The following is an 11,223-nucleotide window of genomic DNA, read 5'->3' as shown; positions in this document are numbered from 1 at the left end:
ACCTGGCTATCTTCACCAGGTGAGTCCCCCAACCTGCCTGTGTGTGTGTGTGATGTTTTCATCCGGAAATCTGCTGTTCTGCCTTGAGCAAGGCAGTTAACGCCCAAACAACAACTGCTCGCCGGGCGCGCGATGAGGTCGATGAAGACAGCGCTCCACGGCTCTCTGATTCAGAGAGGTTGGGTGTTAAATGCGGAAGACACATTTCAGTTGTGGCAACTGACTAGGTCTTCTTTTCTTAAGGAAAACAGTGTGAAAACAGTGTGTGTGTGTGTGTGTGGTGTGTGTGTGTGTGTGTGTGTGTGTGTGTGTGTGTGTGTGTGTGTGTGTGTGTGTGTGTGTGTGTGTGTGTGTGTGTGTGTGTGTGTGTGGTGTGTGTGTGTGTGTGTGTGTGGTGTGGTGTGTGTGTGTGTGGCCCTCTTCATGGGCACCTGCATGAGCCCCCCACACCTAGCTATCTTCACCAGGTGAGTCCCCCAACCTGCCTGTGTGTGTGTGTGTGATGTTTATCACCGCATCACAGCGATGTATTAGACGTAACTTTTTAGAAGGGACAATAAAATAACTACTCCTGTGCTAATCACATCCCCAAAGTCTTCCAGGAATTGTGTTGTGTTTGGTTTTATGACTTTTAACAGCCAGGAAGCATGAAGCAAGTTGGGTCAAAAGGCCAATGCTGATTGGCTCTGAAGTACGAAGTAACGCATACAGCATCCTTTGCTCCATATTCAGTGCCCTTTGAACTCCGTGACTGGTGATGTCCGTATCATTATCTCAACATGTATGGAGATAACTTACCTGACGTCCTTGGACGTGCACCTCCACGTCCCCTTTTCAAATCCAGGATTGCCCCTTTAATTGATCGGCCATAATCTCTTCTTTAATCACCTGGGCAGATAACATTGGATAAGGCAAAACCACTGGAGATCTGAGGCAATTTATACACAAATATATAGTATTTAAATTGATTAATTTATCAGATGCTATTATAAAGAGCGACTTTTGAAAATAGACCCTTCAATGGTGTCACGTCCGTTGTTGGAATGAGACCAAGGTGCAGCGTGGTAGGCGAACATCTTACTTTATTTTAAAATGAACACCAAAAACCAACAAAATTCAAAACGAAATGTCAAGTTCTGCAGGGCTAGACAGCAACTATGCAATAACAAGATCCCACAATCAAAGGTGGGAAAAAGAGCTGCCTAAGTATGATCCCCAATCAGAGACAACGATACACAGCTGCCTCTGATTGGGAACCATACTAGGCCAACAAAGAAATAGAAACATAGATTTGCCCACCCAAGTCACACCCTGACCTAACCATATAGAAAATAAAAAGGCTCTCTAAGGTCAGGGCGTGACAAAGGGGCAGTAGGTAGCCCTGGGCCAGCAAGCTGGAAAAATCTGCCGTTCTGCCCTTGAGCAAGTCAGTTAACCCCAAACAACAACTGCTCGCCGGGCACCGATGACGTCGATGAAGACAGCCTCCCACGGCTCTCTGATTCAGAGAGGTTGGGTTAAATGTGGAAGACACATTTCAGTTGTGCAACTGACTAGGTCTTCCTTTTCTTAAGGAAAACAGTTTACTCCACTGTTATCTGATGGTTAAGGGCTTTATTTAGCCTATTCCAAGGGGATCCTTCAGTGGGCTATTATTGGAGGAATAGGTTCAGATAGTGGTCATATGAAAAAGCAGGGAGTGGCGTTTGTGTGTGTGTGACTTTGCAGTGATCACTCATCTGTGCCAAGAACTTTGATGAACATAGTGTGTACAAGTGTCCTACACTGGGTTAACCTAGGCTATTAATTTATTAAATGCAGTAGTCCTGATCAATCATTTAAGATGGTGTCTGACATAGGCAGGGAAACTTAAACCAATTTTACCTAATTTCTATCAACATGTTAAATGTGCAACCAGAGGGGAAAAAAATTCTAGACCGCCTTTACTCCAGAAACAGAGACGTGTACAAAGCTCTCCCTTGCTCTCCATTTGGCAAATCTGACCATAACTCTATCCTCCTGATATCTGCTTGCAAGCAAAAATTAAAGCAGGAAGCACCAGTGACTCGGTCTATAAGAAAGTGATCAGATGAAGCAGATGCTAAACTACAGGACTGTTTTGCTGGCACAGACTGGAATATGCTCCGGGATTCTTCCGATGGCATTGAAGAGTATACCCCATCAGCCACTGGCTTTATCAATAAGTGCATTGAGCAAGTTGTCCCCACAGTGACTGTACGTACATACCCCAACCAGAAGCCATGGATTACAGGCAACATTCGCACTGAGCTAAAGGGTAGAGCTGCCGCTTTTAAGGAGCAGGACTCTAACCCGGAAGCTTATAAGAAATCCCGCTACGCCCTCAGACGAACCATCAAACAGGCAAAACATCAATACAGGACTAAGATTGAATCGTACTACACCGGCTCTGACACTCGTTGGATGTGGCAGAGCTTGCAAACTATTTCAGACTACAAAGGGAAGCACAGACGAGAGCTGCCCAGTGACACAAGCCTACCAAACGAGCTAAATAACTTCTATGCTCGCTTCGAGGCAAGTAACACTGAAACACGCATGAGAGCATCAGCTGTTTCAGACGACTGTGTGATCACGCTCTCCGCAGCCGATGTGAGTAAGACCTTTAAACAGGTCAACATTCACAAGGCCACAGGGCCAGACGGATTACCAGGACGTGTACTCTGAGCTTGCGCTGACCAACTGGCAAGTGCCTTCACTGACATTTTCAACCTCTCCCTGTCTGAGTCTGTAATAGCAACATGTTTCAAGCAGACCACCATAGTCCCTGTGCCCAAGAACACTAAGGTAACCTGCCTAAATGACTACTGACCCGTAGCACTTGCGTCTGTAGCCATGAAATGCTTTGAAAGGCTGGTCATGGCTCAATACCATTATCCCAGAAACCCTAGACCCACTCCAATTTGCATACCACACCAACAGATCCCCCTATTACAGGGGCTGAGTCACTGGCTTACTGGTGCTCTTTCATGCCGTCCCTAGGAGGGGTGCGTCACTTGAGTAGGTTGAGTCACTGACGTGATCTCTCTGTCTGGGTTGGCGCCCCTCCTTGGGTTGTGCCGTGGCGGAGATCTTTGTGGGCTATACTCGGCCTTGTCTCAGGATGGTAAGTTGGTGGTTGAAGATATCCCTCTATTGGTGTGGGGGCTGTGCTTTGGAAAAGTGGGTGGGGTTATATCCTTCCTGTTTGGCCCTATCCAGGGGTATCATCGGATGGGGCCACAGTGTCTCCTGACCCCTCCTGTCTCAGCCTCCAGTATTTATGCTGCAGTAGTTTATGTGTCGGGGGCTACGGTCAGTTTGATATATCTGGAGTACTTCTCCTGTCTTATCCGGTGTCCTGTGTGAATTTAAGTATGCTCTCTCTAATTCTCACTTTCTCTCTTTCTTTCTCTCTCTCGGAGGACCTGAGCCCTAGGACCATGCCTCAGGACTACCTGGCATGATGACTCCTTGCTGTCCCCAGTCCACCTGGCCGTGCTGCTGCTCCAGTTTCAACTGTTCTGCCTGTGGCTATGGAACCCTGACATGTTCACCGGACGTGCTACCTGTCCCAGATCTGCTGTTTTCAACTCTCTAGAGACAGCAGGAGCGGTAGAGATACTCTTAATGATCGGCTATGAAAAGCCAACTGACATTTACTCCTGAGGTCCTGACTTGCTGCACCCTTGACAACTACTGTGATTATTATTATTTGACCATGCTGGTCATTTCTGAACATTTGAACATCTTGGCCATGTTCTGTTATAACCTCCACCCGGCACAGCCAGAAGAGGACTGGCCACCCCTCATAGCCTGGTTCCTCTCTAGGTTTCTTCCTAGGTTTTGGCCTTTCTAGGGAGTTTTTCCTAGCCACCGTGCTTCTACACCTGCATTGCTTGCTGTTTGGAGTTTTAAGCTGGGTTTCTGTACAGCACTTTGAGATATCAGCTGATGTAAGAAGGGCTATATAAATACATTTGATTTGATTTGATCTCTATTGCAAACCACACTGCCCTTTCACACCTGGACAAAAGGAACACCTATGTGAGAATGCTATTCGTTGACTACAGCTCAGCGTTCAACACCATAGTGCTCTCAAAGCTCATCACTAAGCTAAGAACCCTGGGACTAAACACCTCCCTCTGCAACTGGATCCTGGACTTCTTGACGGTCCGCCCCCAGGTGGTGAGGGTAGGTAACAACACATCCGCCACGCTGATCCTCAACACGGGGGCCCCTCAGGGGTGTCTGCTCATTCCCCTCCTGTACTCCCTGTTCACTCATGACTGCACGGCCAGGCACGACTCCAACACAATCATTAAGTTTGCTGATGACACAACAGTGGTGTAGGCCTGATCATCGAAAACGGTAGAGATCTGACCATGTGGTGCAAGGCAACAACCTCTCCTTCAACGTGATCAAGACAAAGGAGATGATTGTGCACTACAGGAAAAGGACGACCGAGCGCGCCCCCATTCTCATCGACGGGGCTATAGTGGAGCAGGTTGAGAGCTTCAAGTTCCTTGGCGTCCACATCACCAACAAATTGACATGGTCCAAGCACACCAAGACAGTCATGAAGAGCACATGACAAAACCTATTCCCCCTCAGGAGACTGAAAAGATTTGGTATGGGTCCTCAAATCCTCAAAGGGTTGTACAGCTGCACCCTTGAGAGCATCCTGATGGGTTGCATTACTGCCTGGTGTGGCAACTGCTCTGCCTCCGGCACTACAGAGGGTAGTGCGTACGGCCCAGTTCCTGCCATCCAGGACATCTATACAAGGCGGTGTCAGAGGAAGGCCCTAAAAATTGTCAAAGACTCCAACCACCTTAGTCATAGACTGTTCTCTCTGCTTGGTACCAGAGCACCAAGTCTAGGTCCAAGAGGCTTCTAAACAGCTTCTACCTCCAAGCCATAAGACTCCTGAACATCTAATAAAATTGCTACCCAGACTATTTGCATTGTCCCCCTTCTACTCTGTTGCTATTCTCTGTTATTATCTATGCATAGTCACTTTAATAACTCTACCTACATGTACATATTACCTCAATTACTCTGACACCGGTACACCAGCACATTGACTCTGTACCTGAACGTCCAGTATATAGCCAGGCTATTATTATTTACTGCTGCTTTTTTATTATCTCTTACTTTTTTTAAAGGTATTTTCTTAAAACTTCATTGCTGAAAGGTTGCAAGACCGAATCCCCGAGCTGACAAGGTGAAAATATGTTGTTTTGCCCCTGAACAAGTGTCACGAACGTCGTAATCCTCCTCGTCTGAGGAGGAGTAAGGATCGGACCAAAGCGCAGCGTGGTTTGATGAATACATACTTGATTTATTTAACGAAGACAAAAACACTAAACAAACTTACAAAACAACAAAACGAACGTGACGCTATATAACGAAAGTGCAGACACAAGCAACCAACGTATAGACATAGACAATAACCCACAACCCACAATACAAAACAGGCTACCTTAATATGGTTCCCAATCAGAGACAACGCAAAACACCTGTCTCTGATTGAGAACCATATCAGGCCAAACACAGAAATAGACAAACCAGACATACAACATAGAATGCCCACACAGATCACACCAGATCACCAGATCAAACAAGGCAGTTAACCCACTGTTCCTAAGCCGTCATTGATAATAAGAATTTGTTCATAACTGACTTGCCTAGTTAAATAAAATTTCACTGTAAGGTCTACACCTGTTCTATTCGGTGCATGTGACAAATACGATTTGATTTAATATGCAACCACAATTTCACAAATTGATTTCAAGGGCATTGGCAGAATTGTGTACTTTGGTTACACTTAGCCAATCTACACTGCTTGACCAAAAGTATGTGGACACCTGCTCGTCGAACATCTCATTCCAAAATCATGGGCATTAATTAACCCTAACCCTAACCCTAACCCTTAATATGGTGTTGGTCCCCCTTTGCTGAAGGCTTTCCACTAGATGCATTCATATGGATCATGTATCTCCTTCTATAGCCTACACACAAGTCATGTTTTGAAATAAAGTAAACAGCAGTGGGCAAATACAAAATATTGGCAGTTACCAAGCATGACTCAGACACATGTATCTTTTTTTAAATTTTGTTAACGACGGCTCCAGATCCACAGTCAACGCTTGCTCCTCCCGTCCACACCCATGGCCACATAACGGGGTGGGCCTTCAGGAGTATACCGGAGGGACTAGGTGATGACAGAAGAAAGATTCAGCAGCCTGCCCTACACCATTACTTTATAAATGCCCGCGCACGACCCGATCTGAGCTCGTCACAGTGTCCCTCGTGGTCCATATTTATACGGCACCCTGGCGCGCAGAGACGCACAGGCATGCTTCAAGCTCTAATTTGACAGCGCGCACAGCTCGAGCGAAGCCAACAACCTGTGTGTACAGCTTCCGAGGAGGAAAACGAATAAGCACGAGAGGAGTTAATCTGACACTTTTATTTGCAACAGTTTGTTGAAGCAGTGAGCTTGTTGTTCTCAGAGGTGAGTCACTTGGATCATTCAGACCTAAAAGCACCGATTTCTCTTTTGGTGCCATACAGAAAATTACGCATTTCATGGCTGCTTAGCGCTGCTGATTATGAGTCGCTATCGTTGAGGTTTGACACATTATACACTTGATTATGGGATCGAATGTAATAACAACTGCTTAATCCTACGTTAATTTTATTGTCAGAAAAAGGCTTTGAAAAAAAATTGTAGACAGGTGGATACACTTTGACAATATTTCTAAATGAAACCTGCAAATGATTCTTGTCCTAAACATAAGATCTGATTTGGCACTGTTAGCTTTGTTCTTTATAAGACAACAAAAATGTGTGTTTCACAATTAACGCATTAGGAAGACCCACTTGTTGCATAGAACAAACGAACATTAGGCTACAGGCCCTCTGGTGCTCATCATTTACACCATGTGCCCTGCGACTGAAACGTCTCCTGGTTAAAACCCTACGGGCCTGAACTCTGAGACGTTCTCTAACAGACAAGCCAGGGTAGCGTTATGTGGCACTCATAGCTGAAACATGGCAAGACAAACACACGCGCTCCTGCATCTCCTGTCAATGGCTTGTCCTTTTTCTAATGATGCTCTTGTTCATTTGATGTGATTTTAGTTTTGCTCTTCTGTAAACTATAGCCTTAGTGTTTTTACATTTCCCACAGATCAACATTATACCTAGTTTATTCGTTTTCTTTGCGAGTGAGCACACAGCAGCGTTTGACTGGGGTTATTTTGATATGCGTGTGGGTGAGATAAAGATAGCATTTTTGAACGCGATAGAGGACAAGAAAGTAGGAAGACAGGGAATTAAATCAGGGAAGTTGAGCCTGCTCGGTGGTTGCCCCATTGAGCAGGTAGAAAAAAATGACAATAAGAAAACTACAAAGGATTTCAATAGCCTAAAATGTACATTGTTTATGTGATTATGTCTGACAGACAATGTTTGACATTTCTGCGTGTACTCAGATATTTAATATTTTGGGGGCAAGTGATTTTAATCTTCAAGAGACATTCAACACTTAAACCGTTTTAAAAGTTATCCCCAATTCCTCTTTCAATTGTATTTAATAACGATGCAATTGGTGCATGTAAAAGATTGTTTGCTGAAATACCTGTATTGTGTTTGTGATTGCAATAGCATATCGGATTAAACAGTAAAGATAATCGAATAACATTTACCTCAAGCTAGTGATAGCCCTGTACGAAATTGTAAAACATTTCTGTATTGAGCGCTGTCTATGGTGCTACATAGAGCTGTCCTTGGTACTGAACAAGATAAAAGGTATTGCACATGTTTTGTTTATACTTTGCCACCCACATGGACATGGCATCTCACAGCAATCATGTGAATCACTTGTAGTTAGCAATTCTGCTGTATAACTAACATTGAATTGAAAATAAGAACACGATAAAAAATAGTCAAAGGCTTATCTGGTTTATCAAGTTAGACTAACGCATATCATTTAAAAAACATTTGAAAAGATTTGCAACGTGTGTTTTTGACGTTGTATTTTGTTTTGAAAGTTTTTTCACTGAGACAGTCAGTGCGACACTGGTTTTCCTATTGCGACGTTAGGACTCCAGGGCATGCATGTAGTTAGCACGCTTTGCCCTTTTCCTCCAAACTTCCATTGGGTTCTGTTAGGATTATGCAAGCGCTGTCACACGCGACCATATGCGACTTGGTTTCCAACTTTAATGGAGACACACAGAGGTCATAGTGGAGGGTGTCTACTAGTCTTTCTCTATGGTGATCCTGTCTGGTGATCCTGCCTGGTGATCCTGTCTGGTGATCCTGCCTGGTGATCCTGCCTGGTGATCCTGCCTGGTGATCCTGCCTGGTGATCCTGTCTGGTGATCCTGCCTGGTGATCCTGTCTGGTGATCCTGTCTGGTCAATCCTGTATCTGTGATCCTGCCTGTCATCCTGTTCTGTGATCCTGCCTGTGATCCTGCCGGTGATCCGTCTGGGACCTGCGTGATCCTGCCTGTGACCTCCTGGTGATCCCTGCCTGGTGTATCCTGCCTGTATCCTGTTGTATCCTGCCGTGATCCTGCCTGGTGATCCTGCCTGGTGATCCTGCCTGGTGATCCTGCCTGGTGATCCTGCCTGCTGTGTATGCTGTCTATGACTCCAGCTCAGGGTTACAAAGTCACTTATAAATGTTATATTGTCAATATAAACGAGATGAGTCATCTTGAGTTGAGGTCTTTATCTTACTCATTATTTCAATAATATATGTAATATACAGTATATATATATATATTATGATGTTATTATATCATACCTTTATAAAAAAAAATATCACAATTAATATAGCCTAAATTAGCTAATTTTGATGATGATTTGTCTACTTGACAAAATGCTTAAAGCACTTACCACCCTAGCTGAAATGTCTTAAAGAGAGAGAGAGTCATTGTCAGTGTAATATCACGTCCTTTTAAAAGCATTCAATCCAGTTCTATGTCGACACTTGTCTTAGAACGTTACATCTGTAAACACGCTGTCAAACAGATCACAAAATCAAGTCAATGTTCTCTTTTACTAACACATCTGGGCTTCTCTCTTCTTCTTGTCTTTCCTTCTGCTCTATAGGCATCAAATCCCAGAGGACACACCACACACACCACATACACCACACACACCGCCAGACATCATGCTGGAGTCTGAGACTACTGTGTTCCAGCTGCAGCCTAACATCATCTCTGTGCGTCTCTTCAAGAGGAAGTTAGGCGGGCTGGGCTTCCTGGTCAAGCAGCGCGTCTCCAAGCCACCGGTCATCGTGTCCGACCTGATCCGGGGCGGGGAGGCTGAGGAGTGCGGCCTGGTCCAGGTGGGGGACATTGTCCTGGCCGTCAACAACAAGCCTCTGGTGGACCTCAGCTACGAGCGGGCCCTGGAGACCCTGAAGAATGTGTCCCCAGAGAATCACGCCGTCCTCATCCTCAGGGGCCCTGAGGGCTTCACAACCCACCTGGAGACCACTCTGTCTGGAGACGGACGACAGAGGACCGTCAGGGTCACCCGGCCAGCCTTTCCCGCCTCCAAGTCCTACGAGCGCTGCTGTCTGTTAAGCCCCCTCAGTCCAGGGAAGGGAAGTAAGGACCCACAGCAGCTGAGGGCCATTGAGAACCTGTCATCCCCCTCGGTGACTCCGTCCTACAGAGAGGCCCTGCTCCAGAGGGGAGGGGTGCAGGCTCTCATCGCTGCCCAGGACCCGCTACTCCTGAACGGGGTGGAGAAGAACAACGACTTGCTGAAGGAGATCGAGCCGGTGCTGAGGCTGATCAAAAGGGAGATCAACGGAGAGGGACAGAGGACCATAGAGAGCAGGGACGCTGAGGTGCAGGTGGACAGGTGAGGTGACCCATTGACACCGAACATGTGACCTGTTGACCCCGACCATGCATAGTATACACAACTGCACATGCAGATTTACTCTCTTAATTTGATCACTCTGTTGTCGCAAATCATTTTACTGTGAAGGGGGAAATGCAAATTGTAGTGTGTTCAAGTTTTAAAAAGGTTTCCAACTGTTTGTAATGTCTACTTAAATATGTCTAACTTGATTTGCCCTAACAAAAAATGTAACCCCTGCAAAAATGTCCTTTGTTATCCACTTAATAATGTCCTGTTGCTGCAGGATTATTGTCCTGCTGTGAGAAACTGGTCAAATGAAGATAGTACATCTATACACAGTAGTACATAGCAAAACACACCACAAACCCACAACAGCTTAATCACTAGATGGTTAGACGCTAAGTGAGAATACTCCTACAAGTTCATTGTTATACATCTTTACATTGCTAGTGTTTGTGGGCATGATGGATAGTGTTTTTTCACATCAGGGAGCAGTTGGTTCAAAAGGTTTCAATCTGACTGAAACATCTTATGCTTATTCTCTTTGTTGTAGTGACTGTATGGTTCAGACCCACTCAGTGGTGACTGTCCTGTAGATACTGGTGACAATTTATACCTCCTGTGTACATGTATCCAATCAAAATCGGATTGAGAGAGCATGGTACACTACCTTAAAATCGATAGCACACATTGGCTACGTCAAGCCCCTGTTTACTCTGCTGACTCCCTCTAATCCTGTCATCCTCAAATGAATCATAGCTTTCTAGGAAAAGTAGAAAACACGATGTAACCTGCTCTTTAAGTCTACCTCATAGCAAAGCACTATCAATCTGCTACTGCAGTTGATAATCATATTGATAAGTGACCTATAGTACCATAAATTAGCTTTTAAATGCATCCTGTATTTTAGAATGGCCGACTGACTTTTGAGAGACAGGAAAGAGTCAGCTAACTAACCAGATTTCCTTGTTAGGGCTACGATGACGTTCAGATATGGCGACGCTCACTCGCTAAAGAGGCTTTCCGAAGCGCAGCCAATAGAGGTGAACGATTATAGAAAATGTAATATGGCGGTATTAGGTATTGACTCAGGGCAGGCCTAAACTGTTATCTCTGGCTGTATTTGTGCACGATCATCTTGCTAATAAGTTGATGTAGCGGTTGGTGAAATAGAACAGCACATGAACTAGAAGAGCTATTTCGATCAAAAGTAGATCAAGTTAGTTTTCACTCTGAACTGTACTGCTTTATAATCACTGAGTCAGAGTCAATGACAGAGAAACTACTTATAATCACTGAGTCAGAGTCAATG

General features: G+C 45.0%; 1 protein-coding gene across 1 annotated transcript in view; it reads left to right on the top strand.

Annotated features, from left to right (window-relative positions):
- The first annotated feature begins 6,388 nt into the window (after positions 1-6,388).
- Positions 6,389-11,223, top strand: part of LOC111958203 (nitric oxide synthase 1-like) — an 86,718-nt gene continuing 81,883 nt past the window's right edge. The window contains 2 exon segments of the mRNA XM_023979405.2: positions 6,389-6,535; positions 9,147-9,908. Of these exon segments, the coding sequence (XP_023835173.1) occupies positions 9,208-9,908 (701 nt within the window). The 5' untranslated portion in view covers positions 6,389-6,535; positions 9,147-9,207.

Source organism: Salvelinus sp. IW2-2015, linkage group LG33, assembly GCF_002910315.2.
Source record: "Salvelinus sp. IW2-2015 linkage group LG33, ASM291031v2, whole genome shotgun sequence".
Lineage (NCBI taxonomy): Eukaryota > Metazoa > Chordata > Actinopteri > Salmoniformes > Salmonidae > Salvelinus > Salvelinus sp. IW2-2015.
The sequence above is the reverse complement of the archived record's forward strand: the minus strand, read 5'-3'. Positions and strand labels throughout refer to the sequence as shown.